This window comes from Lagenorhynchus albirostris, chromosome 15 (assembly GCF_949774975.1).
Source record: "Lagenorhynchus albirostris chromosome 15, mLagAlb1.1, whole genome shotgun sequence".
Classification (NCBI taxonomy): domain Eukaryota; kingdom Metazoa; phylum Chordata; class Mammalia; order Artiodactyla; family Delphinidae; genus Lagenorhynchus; species Lagenorhynchus albirostris.
This window is the reverse complement of record NC_083109.1, coordinates 10274761-10297600: the sequence shown is the minus strand read 5'-3', so window position 1 is coordinate 10297600 and position 22840 is coordinate 10274761. Positions and strand designations below refer to the sequence as shown.

Here is a 22840-nt window from a genome sequence, read left to right as displayed (position 1 = left end):
TCATCTTTCTTTTAAAACACAGGAGCCCAGACTCTCCTGTCCTCTTAATGAGTCAGAATCTCTAGGATACCAGACCCAAGTTAATGTCTTTTGTTTTGTTTTTACTCTGTTTTTAAAACATCGCCAGTAATTCTGATGAGCAGCCCAGGTGGGGGACCCGCTGGTCTAATTTTTCAGGACTCTTAGGACACTTACAAGTAATACCTTTCTCTAAAAAAAAAATGACCGGTTTTGAAAAACCTTGTAGTGGGGGGAAAATCAGGAACAGATAAGTTGACCATCATCTCTGATAATTTCTTCCATGAGACTGCTGAGTTGGAAAGAGATGAGGAACTAAAGCTGATCGGTTATACCGTGATTATGTCACAAGCAGCCCATTAATTATGCTGTTTTGGCTCTTAACGGGGGAAAAGGAAAAAGTAAGCATGTTTGTAAACCTGAAGGAAAACCAACCATCAGGTTCTCAAAGTTCTTTCTGGCACCAGTTACTAGCAAATAATTTTTTCTTATGTCTTCCCCAGTATCCATTAGTATTTCAGTAGATTAACCCTGGGGATGAGGAAGATGGGGCAAAAACCTCAAATGCAGGTCTATTCAAAACGTGAAGCATTAGTGGTTGCCAGGGGTTTGGAAGGAAACGTGGGGTTGGGGGAAGTGAGGAGTGACTGACTGTCCATGGGTACAGGGCTTCCTTTTGGGGTGATGAAGATGAAATTGACTGTGGTGATGGTTACACAACTCTGAGTATACAAAACAACACCAAACTGTACACTTTTAATGAGTGAATCATATGGTATTATGAATTCTTCTCAATATAGGTGTTAATAAATGTAAAAATTGTTTGGGTATCAAAACAGAAGGCTTTACCTGGGTGTAAATACTGAAAATGTGGCTTTGTACTTCATCCATTGAGTCGAGGCCATAGGCCACGGTGCCTAGATGGAGCCGTTTGAAAACCATCTCATTCTGGGTAAGAGTTCCTGAAACACAAGACAGATCAGTAACTGCCTACAGCCTGGAGCTCTTACTATTATTAACAGTAATGGTAGCTATTTGGCTTTTTTTTTTTTTGAGAGTTTACTATATGTCACAGACTGGTTTCAGCACTGCTCCTGCTGGATGAGACACCTGTGATATTTTGTCAGCCTGGAATCCCAGAATTTCTTCTGAAAATAGAACCCCAGGTTTCCAGGGGGAATTATCACCCTCATTCCCTGGGATGGTCCAGAGGAAGCGTCAATCAGGGTGCCTGACTCATTCCATTGGCCAAGAGGGCAGCACGTGACATACATGAGGCCAATCAGATTCTATCTTGAAGGAATCTAAACCTTGAGCAGAGGGGCATATCGACAGAGGATGAGTCGAGTCAAGTCAGGAGACCATGCCAGGGGTCCTGATGCTGACACAGCCAGAACTTTCCTGGTTCTTCTTCTTCCTGAAACCTAGTTTTGCTCTGATTTCCCGAATCTTTGCAGTAGATTCCCTTTTATCCCATGCTCACTGAATGGTAGAGAGGAAGCTAAAACCCAGGTCTCCCCACTCCGCACTTGCTCTCGACCACTACGACAACCTCGTAACTTGACAGATGTTAAACTGTGAAGCAGTATTTTGAGGTGTGGTTTCAAGGTCAGGACTTGAAGCCAGACTGTCTGAGTTCAAAGCCTGCTTCTGCCACTATGTGCTCCTGACAAGTCACTTAACCACCAAGTCACTTAATACCCCCGAACTCACAACACCGGGGGAGGATTAAGTAAGTGACTATAAATACCCAGAACGGTGCTTTTGTACATAATTACCAGGAAGTAAGGCTGTGCTGCTATCGTCACCATCATCATCACCGAATAGTCTGTCATCGTCAAAAGATGAAGAAAATAAAAGTGCAGCAGCATGCATCTCTAACACCTCCAGAAAGAGATTCCAAGCACCTTCTTCGACCTTGAATCCTGCGAGGGCCACAGGAAACTCACCGGTCTTATCTGTGAGTAGGTAGGAAATCCTCCCCAGCTGCTCGGGAATCGTGCTGGAGCGAACCACGGTCCCGGGGATTTTCGAGTCCCTGCGAATCACCCAGCTGTACACGATCTTGCCCATGTCCAGGTTCACACGCAGACTGTCAGAGAACAGAGCACACAGGTTAACGGGATAAACGTAAGACTGCCTGTATCTCAACAAGGACTCTAAATGCACATCGTTTGTGCCATAACATCTGGAATCACCCCCTGCAGAAGCACACTGCTGGGGCTGAATCCACAGATTCAACACCACTATCAAATTTCCATGAAGCGATTCTGTTACGGACCAAAATAAAATATAAAAATTTAAGATACTTTTAAAATATCGAAAAGGTAGTTGTTTTAGCCTTACTTAAAAAAAGAAAAAATAGTAGTCCTCTGAGCGAATGTATTTTTGATACCTTATTCATGTTTTACATTGCGGTAAAATATACATAACATCAAATTTACCATTTAAAGCATCCTAAGCGTACAGTTCAATGATATCAAGTACATTCACATTGTTATGGGACCATAATCACCAACCATCTCCAGGACTTTTTCATCTTCCTACACTGAAATTTTACACCCATTAAACAGCAGTTCCCCATTTCCCCTTCTCCAGCCCCCAGCAAGCACCATTCTACTCTCTGTCTCTACGAATTTGACTGCTCTGGGGGTCTCGTACTGTGGAGTCACACATGATCTGTTCTTTTGTGTCTGGCTTATTTCACTTAGCATAATGTTTTCAGGGTTCATCCATGTTGCAGCATGTGTCAGAATTCCCTTCCTTTTTTTTCCCTTCCTTTTTAAGGCTGAATAATATTCCTTTTTATGTCCTATACTCTTTTTTTTAAATTTATTTATTTATTTATTTTTGGCTGTGTTGGTTCTTCGTTGCTGCACATGGGCTTTCTGTAGTCGTGGTGAGCAGGGGCTATTCTTAGCTGTGGCGCGCTCGCTTCTCATTGCAGTGGCTGCTCTTGTTGCAGAGCACGGGGTCTAGGCACATGGGCTTCAGTAGTTGTGGCACGCGGGCTCTACAGCGCAGGCTCAGTAGTTGCGGCGCACGGGCTTAGTTGCTCCATGGCATGTGGAATCTTCCCAGTCTAGGGCTCGAACCTGTGTCCCCTGCATTGGCAGGCGGATTCTTAACCACTGCGCCACCAGGGAAGTCCCTGTGTTATACTCATTATTTTTTGTTTTTTTTTTGTTGTTTTTTTTTTTGCAGTACACGGGCCTCTTACTGCTGTGGCCTCTCCCGTTGCGGAGCACAGGCTCCAGACGCGCAGGCCCAGCGGCCACGGCTCACGGGCCCAACCGCTCTGCGGCATGTGGGATCTTCCCGGACCGGGGCACGAACCCGTGTCCCCTGCATCAGCAGGCGGACTCCCAGCCACTGCGCCACCAGGGAAGCCCGTTATACTCATTTTTAAATATTTCATTGCAAACAATAAAAAGAAATCTTCAAATTCATTCATAATCCTATAAACTGATTAAATTGCTAACTATTTCACTGGCTAGCCCTGGCCCGTATGCAGATTCAATGCACCGATTTTCAGTCATGTTGTAGACAGAACTCTAAAGACTACAATTATACACAACATTACAGCACAAACACTCTTTTGTTAGCAGTAAATTACTTATTATTCTTTGAAACCATCATCCAGAGCACACTAGCCTGGGGTTCAATCTCCTTCTTCTAGTCACGCTGTTGTACCAAAACCACAATCTCTGCCTTCGGAAAAAGACAAAGTCCAGCTGGGATGATGGAAACACACAAAAGGGCAAGACAAGATACAGGGCAATAGATCAAGTGTAAGAGAGAGATCATAAGCACTAGAAGTCTGAGGGAAAAAGATATGGCTTGTTTTATAATTATTTACTGATCATTTATTATGGGGAAAAAGTAGAAACAAGCATCCAACAATACGGGTCTAAATAAATTATCAGGCATAGAATACATACTACAGCAGTTCTAATAAATGACGGTGTGCAAGTATATTTGATGTGAAAAGTTATCTGCAACACATCCTTTTGTTAGGAAAAAAAAGTGGTGGGTGGGAGTGGATTTTTATGTAGAGCAAATTCTCCTTTTTCTAAAATAGAAAGCCGTCTAGAAAACATATATCCCAAAACATTAACAGCAATTTTCACTTAGTTGTGAGATTAGAGATGATTCTTATTTTATTCTTTGGCTACTGTGAATTTTTTTTCTACTATGACCTCTATTACTTTATTTTATATATATATATATATATTTTTTTTTTTTTTTAAACCATTTATCCAGCCTTCAAATGAGGTAGGCGAACAATTGTCTGGCATGTGCCACCAAGCTTCCACTGCTAATCAAGCCCCGTGAGTCCTGACTCAGGCTCAGAATCCTTCCCAACACAGCACTCCCACCAGTCACCACCAACCTCCTGGGGCTGGTAAATAAGATGAAATCTAAATGGCATGTCCAGTGTACACTGAGACTGGGCAAGGCCAGATCTTTTGAGCAGAGAGTAATTCCAGAAAGGATGGTTCAGGGAGGAATGTGCCCATCCAGTGCTCCAGCCAGAGCGCCGCCTACACTCCTGACCCCGCCTGTCCTTGGTCATCACTCTACAAAAGGGCCCAGCTCCTTCTCAAAACCGCAAAACCATGACCTTTGGATGAAGAGAGAGAAGCAAAGGTCGCAGCACTTAAACACAAGTTTGTTCTCTGCTTACCTGATGGGAATGATGTTGGAAAACAAAAGGAGGAAGCGGATGATTTGTAGGTACCAACGTCCGGCGAAGTGCTGGAGGGCGACCATGACGAGAGACACCACCACCAAAGCTCCGAAGAGGATCTTTGTTAGACAGTTCACTTCCAGGTCAAACAGGCCAATCTGTGGGACAGCGCACAGGGCGAAGCTTGTGATTAGCCGGTGCAACTCACAGCCCGCCCGGAGAACGGGTCCTTCCCCCGTGAACACCTCTACCTCGGGCAAGACCGTGGGCTCCATGGATCCCCACATCTTTGGGTGAGAACGCTGGGCTCCACAGGCTAACAGACATCCAAGGGACTTCAATGAATCCGAGTTCGATTTTTTCTTAATGAATTTAGATTTAGCCTTGGAATCACATAAGTGGGTTACTGCTGCCTTCAGCGATGCTGTGCACTGCGTGGCCTCTACCATCCTACACAGCAACCTGTAAGACGACTCAGTCCTACGACTCTGCGCAGCGCACCACGCACTAATTCCCTATGGCCTGGAAATTCAGGGCACGCACCACTGGTGGCCCCTGATTTTTAGGTGCTGCATTCGTGAACGTTAGTATTTTAATGACTACATACTTATTTTAATGTATATTCTTTAAAAATGGAACCAGCACATGAAACCCATCACTTCGCAGAAACATGGCCCCGGATACAGCTAAAACATCGAATAGGTGACATTTATAGTTGTAATAACGAAGGTCGTCATGGGGGTTGTAATGGCAGGGTGAAATGAACTGTCAATACTGTTCACAGTATTGACAAAGAAGACCACTCTGCAATATTCTGACTCTAAGAAACTGGGGGAGGGGTGGAGCTGGGAGGGAGGGTGCCGGTGGGAAGGGAGCAGTAACAGGGCCATCAGGCAGACCGCAGAGCTGACTCCGCTTGCCCTGCCGCAGCAGCTCAGCGTGGGTTTGAAGCCGGGTCTACCCAGCTTGGCCAGAGCATGGTCCTTCTCCAGGCCATTTCTCCTCTATAAGATGAGGCTACAGAGCACCTGTGCTCACAGGCTGGCGTAAGGATTAAATGAGGTGCACGTGAAGGATGCCGCACAAGACGTGGCAAACAGTAAGGACTCATCAGTTCATTTAAAAGCTTTTAAAACGGTATGTATTCACTTACAAGCAGTCCTTGTTTAACTGCCGTGAGCTTAGCAGATACTGAGGTTTTTTACAAATTGAAGGTGTGTGGCAACCCTGTGTTGCCAGAGGATAAGTTAGTATTTTTTAGCAATAAAGTATTTTTAAATAAGGTATGTACATTGGTTTTTTTTACATAATGCTTTTACTGCACACTTAACAGACTACAGGATAGTGTAAACATAACTTTTAAACGTACTGGGAAACCGAAAAATTTGTGTAACTTGCTTTGTTGTGATACGCACTTTACATGGTGGTCTGGAATAGAACCATCACCTCTCCAAAGGCTGCCTGTACATACGAACACATATTCACGTACTGTGCGTATGTATCTATATATACACACGTACCTATGCACATACACGGACGTGAAAAGATAGTCTGTATAAATGAAGTCACACTGTCAGGGGTTCCTGTTTTTAAATCTAGCTTCTCACCCCACCAACACCAATCATCAAACTACATCAGGTCAGAAAGTTCTGGCAAGGAAACACATCCTGTGACTCTGTACGCACCTTACTTCGAGGATTTGAGGTATTCATGACACTCCGGAGTTCTCTGCCCGTGTAGAGAACAACACCCACAATAGTACCTAAGGTGAGAAAAACGACCCAAAGACATGTGAGTACAGACAGGCAGGCTTACAGACAGAAGAGTCCTACCCGCTCGAGGAGGAGATTTTCTCAAACCAGTATCCACACACTGTGAGATGCTGCAAAGTTTACATCGGGGCCAACCGAGACCTATGTCCGCGCTGAGGGCAGGAAAGCCCCTAGCCACATGTGGCCATTCACATTTACATACAATTAAAATGAAATAAAATACAGTCCCCCATTTTCACTAGCCACATTTCAGGTTCAACAGCCATATAAGGCCAGTGGCGGCCATACAGGGCAGTGAAGATACAGGACATTTCCCCCTACTGCTAAAAGTTCCACTGGTCAGCGCTGGCTTGTGGGGTCCGGCAGCCTCCGATAGCAGGAAAGGTGGTAGAGACTTCCAGAGGTGCCTAGAACTTCATAAACAATTATGGAAACTTATGAACACACCCCTCTTATTAGAGCACGTTCTTCCCAGGGAGTCTGATTCCTTTCGGATTCGGTGTGTAACTAGAACATTTGGGGGATGTCTGTCCGGATGACAATTCTTTCCTGAGAACTTCCCCACCCGCTCTTTTCCATTCCCCGCAGCACAATTAAAAATAAAAGATATCAATTCGTGTAAACAATTTATAGAAGAAACACAAATGACCAATTAACATTAGAAAAGATGCTTCATCTAGTGAAAAACCAAAGAAATGCCAAATAAATCATTTTTACTCCCATCCTATTAATAAAAATTCAAAAGACTGAGAACATTCCGTGTTAGCCAAGAGGTGGGGGAATGGACTCTGTCATGTACGCTGTTGGCTGAGGTGTCAATTGGAATAGCCTATTTTGGAAGGAAAATTGGCAATATCTATCAAAAACGTACATTTGTCTCCCCTTTCCAGTGTGTGCCAGGAAAACACTCCACACGGAGGGGAAGACGGACAGTCAAGAAGGAAAGCAGGACACCGGTAACCACGGAGAGAGGTGGGTACCACGATGAAACGAGCAGAGGACAGACAGGAGGGGACCGGGGAGGCTGCCGGCATGTGCTGGGCGGCCAGGGACGCTGTCTCTGAGTTGAGGACATCTGAGCTGAGACTTGAAACATGAGAAGGGGCAGCCCTGCCAAGCTCTCAGGAAAGACCCCAGGAATACAAAAAATCTGGTCTCTCTGCTGGATAAAGAAAAGCCCTAACCTTCTCTCTGCTGGCCCCTCACTCTTGGAACACCAAAGAGGTTTAAACAAAGTTGGTAAAAGAGCCCAACCCCAGACGAAGCGCTGGGGCTGTGTCTCCTGGCGGGAGACACTGAGGTCCCCCACGACTTGATGCACACAGCGTTCTGCACAGTGCAATTCCCTTCCAGAGAGGCACTCAGCAGATGGCGGGCCGCGGAGGGCGCCTGCCCACTCCTGGGCAGCTGGCAGCTCCCGTGAGCGCAGGCCCATCCCCCCAGCAGATGGTCGGACGGTGGGAGCCGAGCCTGGGCCGAGTAGGGACAGCCGCATGGCCGTGGCACTCATCCCGGGGCAGACGTGGGTCGGTCTCAATTCCCAACATCCAGGGTTTGAGAGGGTCCTAATATCAGGGGCCCCCAAGGGCAGCATCCTCCACTTGGCACCAGGCAATCTCCACGCCTTCAAAGGCTACTGGAAATGCCCTTCCCTGCAACACCCCCTGTGCCCAAAAGCAAAACTGTCTCCAGGAGATGCGAACCCTGGCCTTAGCCGCCACGAGGGAGCACAGCAGCAGCACAGAGCTGCACTGCTTTGGTCTGCTCAGGGCTCTTACGGTTTTGAATTAGGTGTCAACTTTCAAATGCAGAAACTTTCATATAAAGCATAGGGATTTCCAGCTTCTTCTGGAAAATCAGAAGACCTGGTGCCACTGACTGCTCGGTCCTCACTGTGTCACCAGCAGATGTTGAGCCCGGCCGCTCCCTTTAGCCGGGCCCCTGCTCTCCGCTCATCACGGTCCCCACGTAGCCCCTGAAGACCTCCCAACCCATGCCCCTCCACCCCCCAGACCTCTGACCCCTCTTTCTAGGCTGTGCCCCCTGCGGTCCCCCCTCACCCTCACCACTCTTATCCTCACTCTCACCCTCTGCCTCCTGCCCACCATGGCAATCCTCTCCACCTGCTGGCTGGGATCTCCCACCGGCCAGGCTACTGTGGTCAGGTATTTCCCCAAGTCCTTTGGAACCCTCCAGAAGAGGGTGGTGCTGGGGTCAGACCTACACTGTGACTCCTCTGACCCCACCCACAACAAGATAAACCACGAACCCCAGAGAGAGAGTGTTCGACACATTGACAGCAACTACACGCTGTTCTGACGTTCGAGCCTGCAATCCCGGGACAAGCCCCAAGGAACAGGGTACAGACCAGCTGGGCATTATCAGACGCACGTGGCGTGACCTGCATGCTGGTCACACACAGCAGGGTCACAGATCCATCTGCTACAGATTGCGGGTGGGGCCAGGGGGACAAGAAACTGGTCCCCCTCCACAGAGAGTCTGAGAAGAACTGGGATCCACAATACCCAGGCTCCTTCTCTGCCAACACCTCCCTGGCCTCCCCCACCCCCTTCCCTATCTTCGCCCCAGTGACTCCTCAGCTTAGCAGCACGGTGTGGGGTTACCACGGCAACTGCATCCTCTACAGACTGATGCCAGCCAACGCAGCTGGACCCTTAGCATTGCCTGGCAAGCTTTTTAATTCTTTAAATTTCCAACTGATAACAGCTGAGTGACCAAGACACAGGAGTTAGGTTCTAAAGGGAACAGAGAAGCAAAATCTCATATAATTAAGATTACTCCTGATGGCTGCTCCTGGAGTTGAGCCCCAGGAGGAAACGGCTTGCATTTAATGCCGAGTTTACATTAGAAGCAGAGCGCGGTCAGACATCTACTTGGTGAGAAGCAGGGGAAACTGAGGCCAGCTAAGGAAATGGTAACTGCCCAGCTCCTCAGACTCACTCGAAAACACACGTTCACTGCAGGGCGTGGCAAGCAGTGCCACTGGATCAGGAACCGCCACTCTCTCTCCCTTCCCACATCGCCAAACACAAAGAGGAGAATTCAGACAAGTGGAAAAATGCATATTTTAACTTCACAGTACATTTCTGATGAACTGTTTGAAATCTTTTTTCCATCTTCAAGATCCCAATTTGCCTTCCATTCTCCTCCTCCCAGGAGATGATCTCTCCAAGGCTGTGTGATCTTAGGCAAGTCGCTTGACCTCTCTGAGACTCAATTCTTCATTCCATTAATTGTCCTCATTTAATGTTGTGAGACCAAAACAAGAGAACAGAAGCAAAACACTTGGAAAATAAAAAGTGTCTGATAAATAAGACTTATTACTGTTAATTTCTGAAATTGAGGCTGAGAAGCCTCTTCACTCATTCCTTCCACCTTCCAAACTCCCCACGTTTTCACTAAATCACTTTCCTTCTCACTGGTTTCAGAGGAAATCCAGAGAACTCACTCCCACTTCCTCCCATCTCCTCTGCAATTTATATTAAGTTTAGAGTAAGTTATAAATCCATGAAGGTGGAAACAAGGGTCTTCTGGTATACCACAGCACTAGGACCTAGCAATGGAGCTTGGCATTATTATAAATAAGTGCTCAATAAAGGTCTGCTGCATGGAAAGAAGGAAAGCAGGAAGGAAGGAAAGAAGAAAATTACCAGAATGAACACCAGACATGTAACATGTATTTCTTATCGAATATTATCAAAACCAGTGCCTAACCAAACAAACCGTCAGTCACCCCTACCCCACCCACCCAGAAGTAACCACTACCCTGACTGCAAGAAATGAAGTGTGCACTGTTCACATTACTGCCTGGGAAGGAGACGGGTATGTCACAGGCATCCTTGAATTTCAGTCCTGTCTCTGCCAGGTGCAACATGACACAGGGCTTAAACCCTCTCTGGGGCTTCCCTGGTGGTGCAGTGGTTAAGAATCCACCTGCCAATGCAGGGGACACGGGTTCAAGCCCTGGTCTGGGAAGATCCCACATGCCACAGAGCAACTAAGCCCGTGCACCACACTACTGAGCCTGCGCTCTAGAGCCCGCGAGCCACAACTACTGAGCCCGAGTGCCACAACTATTGAAGCCCGCGCACCTAGAGCCCTTGCTCCGCAACAAGAGAAGCCACTGCAATGAGCCCACGCGCTGCAACAAGAGTAGCCCCCGCTCGCCGCAAACAGAGAAAGCCCGTGCGCAGCAACGAAGACCCAATGCAGCCAAAACTTAATTAATTAATTAATTTTAAAAAAAAAACCCAGTCTGTTCTGATTTCCCTTAACACCTCTCTCTGCTCCACCTGAAGAGATGGGCGTTTGACACAGGATGTCCCCCTCCCAACGTGCATGCTTTATCATGTGACGTCTCTGTTTCCCGTCACACTGTCTCTTTACACAGGGCCACAAACACAACCTGGCACAAGTGTCCGGAGCTGGGGTTTGAGCTGAGGTGAGATCCCTTCGCTAGCTAGTTGTCCTAACTTTACTCCTTAAACCAAGATGAATCCCAGATGGAGCAAACATTTTAATATAAAACCATATAAACACTCCAAGCAAACACTGGTGTACTATTAAAACGGTAGAGCAGGGAAGATTTTTCTCAGCATGTCACAAAAACCAGAAACCATAAGGAAAAAACGTCAATAGGTCTGCCTATGTAAAAATTTTAAACTTTTGTGCCAAAATGCGAATGAGATCACCTGGGAAATAGTCATTGCAATGAAGGTAACAAACAGAAGGACAATATCCTTATTGTCCTTATAAAGAGTTCTTAGAAACCGTTTTCTCAAACGAACCCCGCAACAGAAAAATGGGCACAGGGCATAAACTGGCAGTCCGTACATATATTTTGAGAAATGCAAACAAACCTTAAGTATGAAGAAAGTTGTTAAACTTTACAAATTATTTTTAAAAGGGAAATCAATATGTTAGATATTTATTCAATGTCTATAGGTGGGCAACAATTTTAAAGTCAAACAGAACATGGTGCTCGTTAAGGTACATTTATAAGATTATCAGAAGAGGGAAGTTTGCCCTGCGAATCAAAATGTACAATGTATACACCCTTTCACTTAATAATCCCACTTCTATGAAAATGGTGATGACGTCAACATTGAGAAATTCTATCTGGAAAAACCAACCAAACAAAGCATACCACACACAAAAAAAGACAAACAATAAACTGTGAGAAAATGTTTGTGACTGATGACAATTCGATACCCTTTCTTCTATAAAGCATTCTTACAAGTCAATAAAAAAAAGAACCTAGAAGGAAAGTAGATAGACCAAAATATTAAGAAAGGTCTTACATGCGAAAAGATGTTCAACCATACTCACAAAGAAATAAAAATTAAAACAATAACAAAATATCATTTATCACCTAACAGACTAGAGACAAATGAAAATAGTAACTTTTAACTCCTGCATATTAAATACACCACAAAATTTCTTAAAAGCCACATGACATATTTATGGAATCTAAAAAATAAAACTACCTAGTGAATATAACAAAAAAGAGACAGACTCACAGGTATAGAGAACCAGTGGTTACCAGTGGGGAGAAGGGAGAGGGAAGGGGGAGGGGCAAGACAGGGGTAGAGGATTAAGAGGTACAAACTACCATGTATAAAATAAATAAGCAACAAGGATATATTGTACCACAAGGAATATAGCCAATATTTTATAATTACTGTAAATGAAATATAACCTTTAAAAACTGTGACTCACTACATTGTACACCTGAAACTTATATAATACTGTACATCAACTTACCTCAACTGAAAAAAGAAGAAATTTTGAAAAAGAAAAAAAAAAACAGATAATAAATTGGATGGGGGAAAAAGGATATGAGGTTTAGGCATCAGAAATGAGAAACTCTTACAAATGATTAAGAAAAAGATAAGAACCATAACAAAAAACTGACTGAAGGACACACAAGTAACTGACAAAGGAAGAAACAAAACAGATATATGCAAAGATGGCCAACTTCCCGATAACCTAGGAAATGCAAATTGAAACAAATTCTTTTTCAGTCAAATTATTAAAGGTTAAAAAGAATAACTAATTACTTCTTAGCAAATGACTTCAAAGTGGAAAAAAGCTGGTGAGGAAGAGTAACAAGTTCAGAGAGACTTGGGTGGACAAGTGGCCAGGAAGAGGCAGAGGTGAAAGGGCTGCTGCCGGCCCTGGGTGGCCATGGCCATGGCCTTGGTGTGGCCGGGCAGCGGGCAGTGCAGAATATTAAGGACCAATTTCTTACATCTTTAGTCACCAGGGGAATTGAGAGACAATCTAGATTGTGCTCCAAATACAGGCTGCAAGTAGAAAAACAATATGGCAAAAAACGAAAAGGGAGAGTTCATCTCTGTCCACTGGCTTTAAGTGAGTCTGTGGATGGCAGCCTGTGTGGAGTCTGTGCTGGTCATTCCCCCTCCTTGTCATACAGCATCCTGACTGAGCATCTGTTGTACTAAAGAAACACAAAACAGCATCAAGCAGAGGAAAATGCGTTGGTAGGAGAGAGAGGAGGAAAAAAATGGATTCATCCCATGGTAAAAACAGAAAGCTGCCAGTAGTGGAATTACGTTATTAATAGCAATATATTATTATATAACATATATAATATGATAATAACAGCTGCACACTGAGTTCTGCTTCTGGGGCAAAGTGCCTGGGTTCAAGCCTCAACTTTGCCTTTCATGTGCTGTGTGACCTTGGGCAAGTTACTTAACCTCACTGAGCCTCAGTTTCCTCATCTGCAGAATGGGGACAATACTAGCACCTGCCCGCATGGTACTGTTGGGAGGATTAAGTGAACCGCATAAACACACAGGGAAGGGCCCGGCCCAGTGCCTGACAGACTGGCGGCCCCACTGCTATCACCCCAGCTGCTGCAGGCTGTGCTCAGCCCCTGGAGCCCCTTCTGCTCAGCTTCATACCAGCGTTCAAATCTTTTCCTCCTGCACCTCAACAGGTCATCTTGCAAACTCTGTTTTGGAGTCCAGAGGTCCAGAGAATTTCCGTGTCATCTTGGAGTTTTAAACACTGAGGCTCCATCAGGCCCGTGGCCCTGGCGCACACACCAGGGCAGGACCGGCTGGGCAGCCCTCACGGACACAGCTTCCAGCCCGAACACCCAGGCTGACCCAATTTCTGGTACAGATTAGGACGTCAATCTCAAGAGGCAATTAAGGGCTATTCCCAGAGCGGACACTGTGGCCGAGTCCACAGGCCAGGGCGGCTTCTCCTCCAGACGTCTCCGAACGTCCGAGGGGCAATTAGATGGCCGTTTAATTCCCCGGCGGTGCAGAAGCAAGTGGAAAACACCATTTGACCGACAGCTCATTTTCCCAACTGACAGATGATTATTCTCATTACACAAAAGGATTTTCTTTCCTTTTCAAATTGTTAACACATTCCTCCACAAGAGCGCCGTACCTGATGCGGTGACTGTGCCCGCCCAGAGCGCGTTCTCTACGCTCAGGCTCTCGCTGATCGGGGCATCGCTGTCCTCCTGCAAAAGAACAAGTGGACACACGCTGACCCTCCAAGGTCTGGGCCGGACCCGCTGGCTGTCTCCAGCCTGCTCTTCACAAGAAGGGAGGAGAGGATGACCCCCGTTTGGAAGCCAACAGCCCAGCTGGGAGAGGCAGGCCAAACTCATAAACGTTTATCCTTGGCGTTCCCGCCCCAGTGAAAAACAATGGTTCATGATTTAAGAAATGCAGGCTTCTAGCATCAAAGAAACATTTTACAAGGTAAGAGCTAAAATGTAGAGGCAAATTGAACAGAAACAGCCCTTTGCTGGTCAGTCTTCGGGCCTCCGGAACAAGAGCAGGAACAATTCAATTTGGGTTCTATAAACCTATTACCCCACAGGTCTAAAATAATTCAAATCCAAATTCAATTTCTATTCTGAAAGGCTGGGACGTGGCTTAAAAATTATAACCCTGGCAGATAGGACTTGCAGGAATTAAAGAGGACAGGGGCTCCCGTGAAAGAGACAGAAAGAGTAACTGCTTTCAGACACCAGAGTTAACGTTCATTACAATAACACTGGCTCCAAGCTGTCAGGTGACTCGAGCTGTTCAGAGGCTGGAAGAAAATCCCAGTGGTGTTGATTTTACTGAGAAGCAATATGTCAGCTTTCAAGGTGGGGCCTTCTGAAGGGAACGTCACCCCACCCGGCACAAAGCAACTCCCTGACAAACACCTGTCAGCACTGCGCAGCAGGTCCTCACCCCAGACGTGCGCCCCGCCAGGCCGGATTCCGCGTCACACGAGGCTTACTTACTCTAGTGAAAGTCCCCACAAAGTTGTGAATGTCGATGTTTGGCTCCTCTGCATACACGTACGATCGAATCTGAAGAAGGTCCTGTTCAACGGGGGTGACATTTTGGAGGTAAAACGAAGTCACTGTATGATTATAAAGGGATTTCAGGAAGCATCCACTCTTTTTCCAAAGCAGGTGTATTTCCCAAACAGCTCTCAAAACCACAGGGCAGGTGGAAAAAAAGAGGGAAACCTTCCAGCAAGTCAGTTTAGGAGTCATTACCTGTAATATCCCAAGACACACTGAGACCCTAAAGGGAAGATTCTGTGTTTCTCTGTGTTTACCCAGCATTTCCAAAACTAAGTGACAGTGCAGATCCCCCTCTGCGACACTCTGGTTTACAAGAGTTGTTCATACCAATCAAAACACTCACTAGGGAGGGTACGAGGGAGACGCAAGAGGGAGGGGATATGGGGATGTATGTATAGCTGATTCACTTTGTTATGCAGCAGAAACTAACACACTGTTGTAAAACAATTATACTCCCATAAAGATGTTAAAAAAATTTTTTTTAATAAAAAAATAAAAGGAAAGAAATTCTGACACTTGCTCTGGCATGGATGAATTGTGAAGATACCATGCTAAGTGAAATACGCCAGTCACAAAAAGACAAATACCATAGGATTCCACTTATCTGAGGCACCTACAGTAGTCATACTCATAGAGAAAGAAGCAGAAGGGTGGTTGCCAGGGGAAGCAGTATTTAGCGGGTCCAGAGCTGCGGGTTCCCATGATGGGAGTCTGGAGATGGATGGTGGGGATGGCTGCGTAGCAGTGTGGATGTCCTTAACGCCACTGAAGTGGCCGCTCAAAAATGCTAAGATGGTCAATGTTATGTATATTCTGCCACAATAAGAAAGACGGGGGCGGGGGGAACCAAATCAAGTGGTCAGGCAAATTCAGGCCACAGTGCCCCTTAGCAACAAGGGCCTGGAGGGGAGTAGAGGCTACTGGCCACGCCCTCAGCAGGCCCTGAGCTCCCTGCAAACCATGCAGGAGGCCCGTATGCAGACGTGTGGGCAATGCGGCATCTATGTGCTGATAACTAAAAAAGGCCCACAGACAGAAAGTGAAGGGAAAAACGTTTCAGAATCATAATTACAGCACAATCCCATTTATGAGAAACCACACTCCACCAGCAAGCGTGCAGTTGTGTATCTGTACGAAACTGCACTAAAAAGGACCTGGAAAAATCACTACTGAATTCACAAGAGCCCCTGGGAGAGAGAGGGAAGCTCTGGGGAGGAGGCTGTGAGCAACACTTTTCACTTGTTCCTCCAATTCGAGTTTCTTTTTAAATAGAATATACTCGCGTATTCCTCAGGTAAATCTTTCCATACAATTCTTTTCATCTATGAGTTTGTCAAAACGCTGTTAGCCAACTAGGCCCCTTCAGCCCACTAAGGCTGAAGGTACAGACAGTGGTACCTTATCTCTCTCTGGACGCCAACCCAGGCCTGGAGAAGACGAATGTTTATGAAACTGGGTGAAGTTTCCAAAGTGCACATCGAGAAAGGAACTCAGAGCCGTGGAACCGGCGGGCACCTTCATGATTCTAGACTCTTCTGGACTGTCTCCTGAACAGACTCCCTCAAATCATGGGAGTGACCCTCGCTGGTTAGCCCCATCTCAAGGATTCCCCGGGGCTCCTGGCCACAGCTGAAAACTCACTAGAATTCCTGGTCTAAACAAATAATAATAAGGATGGTGCTATTTCCCATCTTATTGGCCATGAAAAATCATCAGTACCGCGGGCACGTTTACTGTGACGTTCACTCCACTGAGACACAGAACTGTCTCCTGCCCTCTCCCTTCCTCACAGGACGCAGTAAGGACTGGCATTAATCAATGTGGCCACAAGCCCAGGAAAAGCTTCTGCGCTCTGCTTAATCCTTTCAGACCACCCACAGGGCATGTCAGTCTCTGGGCATTTAAATTACATTTTGTGATTTTGTAACCTACTCCCCAGGCCTCATCCAGCCCAGGTGGCTTGCGTTCAAACTTCTTCTTTGACTCCCTCCCTACCTCACTCTACAGTTTAAGGCATGAGTGACAGGGAGCCGGTGGGAAAGTGTGAGGCCCCGGAGAGCTCGGAGGGCCTGTTGGTTCCAACTACTGTGGCCGCCCCCCTCAGACAGGGCCTGCACGCTGTTCCATGCACTGGGCGCACAGCAGTGAACACACCGACAGAAACCTGCTCTCGAAGACTCTGCCTTGAAGTGAGTGGAGTGGGAATGCAAGGAGAGGGTGGTCAGGAAACACCTCTCCAATAAGGGGACTTGTACACAAAAACCAAGAGTGAGTCTGATCGTTCCTGGTGGAGAAGCTGCAAGGGCAAATGTCGGGGGACAGAAGCATGCCTGATGGAAAGGCCTGTATGGCTGGAGCTGGCGGGCAGAGGGGAGAGAGCCAGAAGCGGAGGTGAGGCGCTTAGCAGAGACGAGGACCGCAGGATTGAGTCTCAGGAAGCCGAGATGCCTTTGGAGATTCTGAGCAGAGGAATAACATGCTCTGCGCTGGGTTTTACTTTTAGGCCAGGTATCTGGTCAAGGTTTCTTAGAGCCTCCCTCAAGAGTACCATCCCAACAGGCCAGGTCTGCGTTCACAAGGCCACACGGCCTGAAGCCAGCAAGCACTCGGGGCTCTCGAGAACCCCACCCCCCCCAGGAGCCCCACCTCACACCTGACGGCCCGTGTCTGGCCCCTCAGGGGCCCGAGGTTGAGAGCCCTGAGGTGACACAGTCGCCAGTGGGGCTTCTGCAGGGACAGTTACTCACAGCAGCGGTGGGCAGCCTCTGAGTGCAGGCCACGGGAAGCCGAAGTTTCCAGTCCGTCTCCCCGTCCAGCTGGTCCGTCCGCAGGAAGCAAGAGCCTGTGGAGGGAAGTGAGGCACCGTCCGTTCACCTGCAATTCAAGAATCCTTCCCGTGGCAGCTCCGAGCAGCTCCGGCTCTAGTACTTGTAAAAACAGCCAATCAATGGCCAACGACCAAGAGGGAAAAATAAATAAATACCCGATTTCCCATCTCCTCCATAAGCTCTGGGGTCAGAAAGATCTGGGTTCAAATACCTCGCTCCACCACTCACAGTGGGAGCCTGGGCTAGTTTCTGGACCTTGCTAAGCCTCGGCGTGTCCTGTCTGTAAAATGGGGAGAAACACAGATCTCACAAGCCTGCTGTAAAGGACTCAGAGGGGTGATCATACCCCCAGCACGGCGGCTGGCATGGGGCAACCAGCATTCGAGTCCATTTGGGGCAGGTTACAAGCACCTTCCCAGGAACCAGACCTCCTGGGTTCAGGTTCAGCCTCCACGACTCCCTAGCTGTGCCCTGAGGGAGTTACTTCTCCCCTCTGAGCCTCAGTTTCCTCCAGTGCACAAATGAGGATATTACAGCGCCAACCTCATGCTCGAGGCCTCAAGAGCTGATCCATGCAAACTGCTCAGAACAGGGAAAGGACCCCAAGGACCATGCTGTCTGCCGTGACTATCGACCTGCAAATCTGGTGGATACACATTTCAATCTGACCTGTACAAGTCTGAGCAATCAGTCAGCTCTGTATTTCATCAGACAGAGAATGTACTGAACTCCCTGACACCACACTTAAGACTTCTGAGGACTTTCAGGAGATCCCTTCTAATTTTTCTTTGGGGGGGGGAACAAAGGGAGAGCACATCTGGCACCCCCAATCCATAACACTCCATTTTCACTGACGAGGACACAAGAACCAATTCGAGGACAAAGCTACAGTGTTTAGAAGAACACTGTTTTAGGGCCTTCCCTGGCAGTCCAGTGGTTAAGACTCCATGCTCTCACTGCCAAGGGCCCGGGTTCAATCCCTGGTCGGAGAACTAAGATCCCACAAGCCGTGGGGCACAGGCAAAAATAAATAAATTAAATAAATAAATAAAAGAAGACTGTTTTAGTGGAGTGCCTTCCACCCCCTCTCTGGATGATTTAACATATTATCAGTGTATCATGTCATCTGCACTTTTATCCAGTTCATCATAAAAGAGGCTGCAGCAACCTCAAAGGGATACAAATACGGATTTTTCCAACATTTGAAGATCTCTGATTATGCCTGATGGGCAAGAGAAAAACAGCCTTGTTTCCTCAAAACAGCTTAAATAACAACAAATAAAAAGAAGGAGATTTGAGTCAACCGACGGGGAGGGCAGGAGGCAGCGGGGGCGGCCACAGTGGGAAACACAGCCGGGCCCCCCGAGCCTGCCCTGCGGGTGCAGGACCTGCGGGTGCAGACGGCCGAGTGTCCTATGTCATTTTATATAAGGGACTTGAGCATCTGTGGATTTGGGTACCCACGGGGGTCCTGGAACCAATCCCCCTCGGACACCAAGAGACAACTGTAATCGCGAGGAGTGGGGTCTTGCAAGAGACTTGAGAGGTTCACTCAGGCAAACAGGCTGTAACGACAAATAAATCGATGGGCAGGGGTGACTGTGGCCCCACCACTCGTGAGCCAAGGTGGGGAGAGGCCACCTACCCCTACCTCTCCCCCCAGCTTCCCTACCGCCCCATCTCATGACACTCTCCCAGTATTTTCTCAGGACTTTCTGTTTGCTTCTGTTTGTTCGACACACTTCCCAGTCCTGCCAACTCCTGCGGTCGAGCTTAATGCAGCCCAGCGGGGAAAAGCACAGCCACTGTGTGTGACTTTCCCAGCTGGGATTCAGCACGGGTCCGACTATCTTTGCTATGATCAAAATCTGTTGACCTGCGCGCACCTAAGACCTTTTTTTTTTTTTTTAAAGACTGCTCTATGAAAAGAAACGTTCTTGATTTGCCTCCATGGCTCCAAAATGATCATCTGCTTCTGTTACATTTTCAAATGATTATTTTGCCAAATTACCACTGAAAGGTTAATGGTTATTTTCAAAATTGATCCCAGATGTTTACCGTTTTTTTCTGATGTCCTCAGGAAGATCATGTCAGCAGGGACCCGCTGGTTCTGCGTTATGAACAGAGAGACTGTTACTGTGAATGCCCCTGTGTGAGGTTTCCATCCCCAAGCCCCCGCCCCCTCGGTGGGGGGGGGGAGGAGGGGGGCAACCCAAACCCACAGCCTCTTTTAAGTGTCTGCCTTTGTCAAAGACAGATCTGGGGATTTATTTTGTTTTGAATCTGAAAACTCTTGCACGCTGCCGCTGCCGTTACGTTACTAATCTCCTATTGAAATCTTATCTCGGAAAGAGAGCTTCTAGTTTTCTGGCGAATCCAACCATTACCTCCTGAAATTGCAGCCAGAGGACCCGGGAGCCCAAAGCCTGCTCCGCGAGCTGGCTTCCTTCCAGGCTGTCTGCTGAAACTACATACATACACTCGGCTCACGCTTTCTGCTTCTACCAATTTTCCGGCTTGATGTTTGGCTTCGAGTGGGATTTTAATAAGGAAGTCAAGTAGCAAGAAGCAACCAAAGCCGTTCTCAAAGGAGGAGGGAAGCCAACAGCAGGCCTCATGTAATTGTGAACAGGCAAGTATGTCATAACATAAAGAAGTGTGTGTGGGTCTTCTGAGCTGCCACCCAGGAGAGCTTCACTTTACCCCAAATCAACTGTGAGTTCTTGGATTTTAATCCTTTTAAAAGAGCATAGTTCACTTCCTACAGAAACAAGTTAAGATGCAATCCTTTTCTAATCAAATATGATTCCAAGACTCTCCAGGGCCACCCCCAAAATCCAACACCTCCCAAACATACAGAGTAAGAAAAGGTATGAGTGCTGGAGTAACAAACATTATGGACAGCGCTATCTTTAAAAATGCACCTGGGGCCTTTTTACTGTTCTCATGTTTCACTTAACCCCTACTCCCCATGAAATGACAGAAAAGCACAATGTTATTTAAGTGAAAAAATGTGAGACAAAATTGTTCAAGAGGTAAATGGCAAATATTCTTACGTGCTTGTGCAGCCCCCAGACTTCTAGGAAAAACTTTATATGATGAGTTTAAAAGAAGACTCCAGAACAACAAGCACATCAAATAGGAAATCAAACCTTGGAATTGTGTTTGTAACTTGGATTTCTGGCTAAGAAGCACACAGAAACCATGAAAAAATATTGTGTGTGTGTGTGTGTGTCTCATGGGAAAGAGATGTTTCTCCCCAGGCAAAGCTTCTGGGTAGAATCCCAGAAAGCAAACGTCCAGTTCCGCCACCAGATACACGAATCACACGTCGCATCGGGATTCGTGAAGTGGGGGCCAGTGACGCCCCTCTCCCACGCGCCCACGCGGCAGCTGTCAGGAACCGCGAGACCCCACTCACCTTCTCCACAATGATAAGATCTCCAACTTGGATGCTGGAGCTCTTCACCTTCACTGTCCCTGCAAAGAAACAGGCCCAGATATGTCACATCTGAATTCCTTCCAAGTCTGTGAACCTCGGCAGGGTGTCTGCTAGCCTGCGGACCCAGAAGCACGTGCCCCTGAGCCCGGCAGCAGCACCTCCTGCCTCTCCGAGAAAAGGTGCACCTACCACAGAGGCCGCCCCAAAAATGAATCCCCGTTTTGCGGAGCACTGGAATGCCTCACTCGAGTAAGATCTTCTGTCTTAACAGCACCTTAGAAGCTATTCTAAATCAGCACCATAAAAGATTCAGCCACACACACACACACACACACACACACACACACACACACACACACACACACACACAGAGAAATGGGGAAGAAAATTCAGAGTCAGATCCGTGGACAGAAGGTCAACACTTTGTTCTCAACACCATCAAAGAGAAAGAGGATAACCCAAAATGACTGACTCTTTTGAAATCTGCGATTGCTCTATCGCGCAGTTTATATGATTGTGATCAGATCACATAACTGTGGCTGGATGTTTATCTGGATAAACAATAACCGCTAACATTAAACACTAACACTGTGCTAAGCGCTGTATAGATATTGACATCCTGATGGCTTCGCTTGCTCCTCTCAAAAGCCACCAGAAAAATATATCATCTCCAGTTTTCAGACACAGAAAATAGGTTCAGAGAGGTCCCGTCTTCCCCTAGTCTCACAGGTCAGCACCAAGATTCAAACCCTCATCTGACTCCAGAGGATGGAATAAAAAAGAGGGACTTCGGTTCAACTCAAAACACATTTACTCAAGTGCCATGTTCTAGGAATTCGAAGATCCAAGACAGTCCCCTTGTCCTAAAAAAAAGCTCATAGTCTCACGCAGGTGTCGACAAACGCGTCCTATAAAGAGCAGGAGGGTAGACAGTTTAGGTTGTGCAGCCAATGGACAATCTCAACTCTCCCAACAACTCTTCTCCCCAAAGGCAAATAGCCTTTGTACATTTATATTTTAAAATGTAAAAAGTGTTCTTGGCTCCCGAGCGAAGATGGTGGGCTGAATCTGGCCCACTGGCTGTAGTCTGCAAACCCATAAACTGGTGAGAAAGACAGCAAGACAAATGCTGTTAGTGCAAAATAGTGTGTGAAAGGATGGGAGTAAGTCCAGCGTGCAAAGGGAGCAGAAAAGGAGACCTCCCCCACTGAAGGAGGACCAAGAACAGTGCTGGGCACCCAGAAGGCTCGTGACTGTTCACTCCACATTCAAGCCCCCTTAACTGAATGCCTGCTGGAGGCCAGGTGTTCTAAGGGTGGGATGCGTGGGACTCGCACTCCAGTGGCAGGAAGGAGGCAAGAGACAAATAATGAATGAACGGGCTGGGGTATGGGGAGGTATCAACAAATGCTTTACAGGAGAGCTGAGGTCCGAATTAACCAGAGGAAGGATACTGGTTACCAGCATCAGGAAAAAGGAAGGCATGAGATGGGAGACAGTGATGCACATGCGTAGCACATGCATCTGCGTGGCCACAGGCTGGAACTCCTTTAGCAAGGGAGAAAGCATCACGCGGAACAGAAAGAGAAGAAGGGCTTGGGGGGCCAGGTGGTCCAGCGCCCCATAAATAAGCCTGTGGAGGACATGGGTCTTTATTCTGGTGACGGATCAGATTCCCACACAAGGGAGTAACACCATAAAAACCTTCATGTTTTT

General features: G+C 47.1%; 1 protein-coding gene across 10 annotated transcripts in view; it reads right to left on the bottom strand.

Moving 5' to 3' along the window:
- Positions 1-22840, bottom strand: part of ATP9A (ATPase phospholipid transporting 9A (putative)) — a 176778-nt gene that overhangs the window by 105704 nt on the left and 48234 nt on the right. For 9 of the 10 annotated variants that reach the window (XR_009535410.1, XR_009535409.1, XR_009535411.1 and 6 more), the window contains 9 exons: positions 21104-21162; positions 19741-19792; positions 17602-17696; positions 14786-14866; positions 13930-14005; positions 6394-6470; positions 4706-4866; positions 1968-2110; positions 868-980 (listed from right to left, as the gene is read on the bottom strand). Coding sequence is in view for 6 of the 10 variants with exons in the window: in XM_060123527.1 (XP_059979510.1) it covers positions 868-980; positions 1968-2110; positions 4706-4866; positions 6394-6470; positions 13930-14005; positions 14786-14866; positions 17602-17696; positions 19741-19792; positions 21104-21162 (857 nt within the window). In the remaining 4 variants the exon portion in view is untranslated. The remainder of the gene's footprint in view (positions 1-867; positions 981-1967; positions 2111-4705; positions 4867-6393; positions 6471-13929; positions 14006-14785; positions 14867-17601; positions 17697-19740; positions 19793-21103; positions 21163-22840) is intronic. The other variant, XM_060123528.1, reaches the window with a different exon arrangement.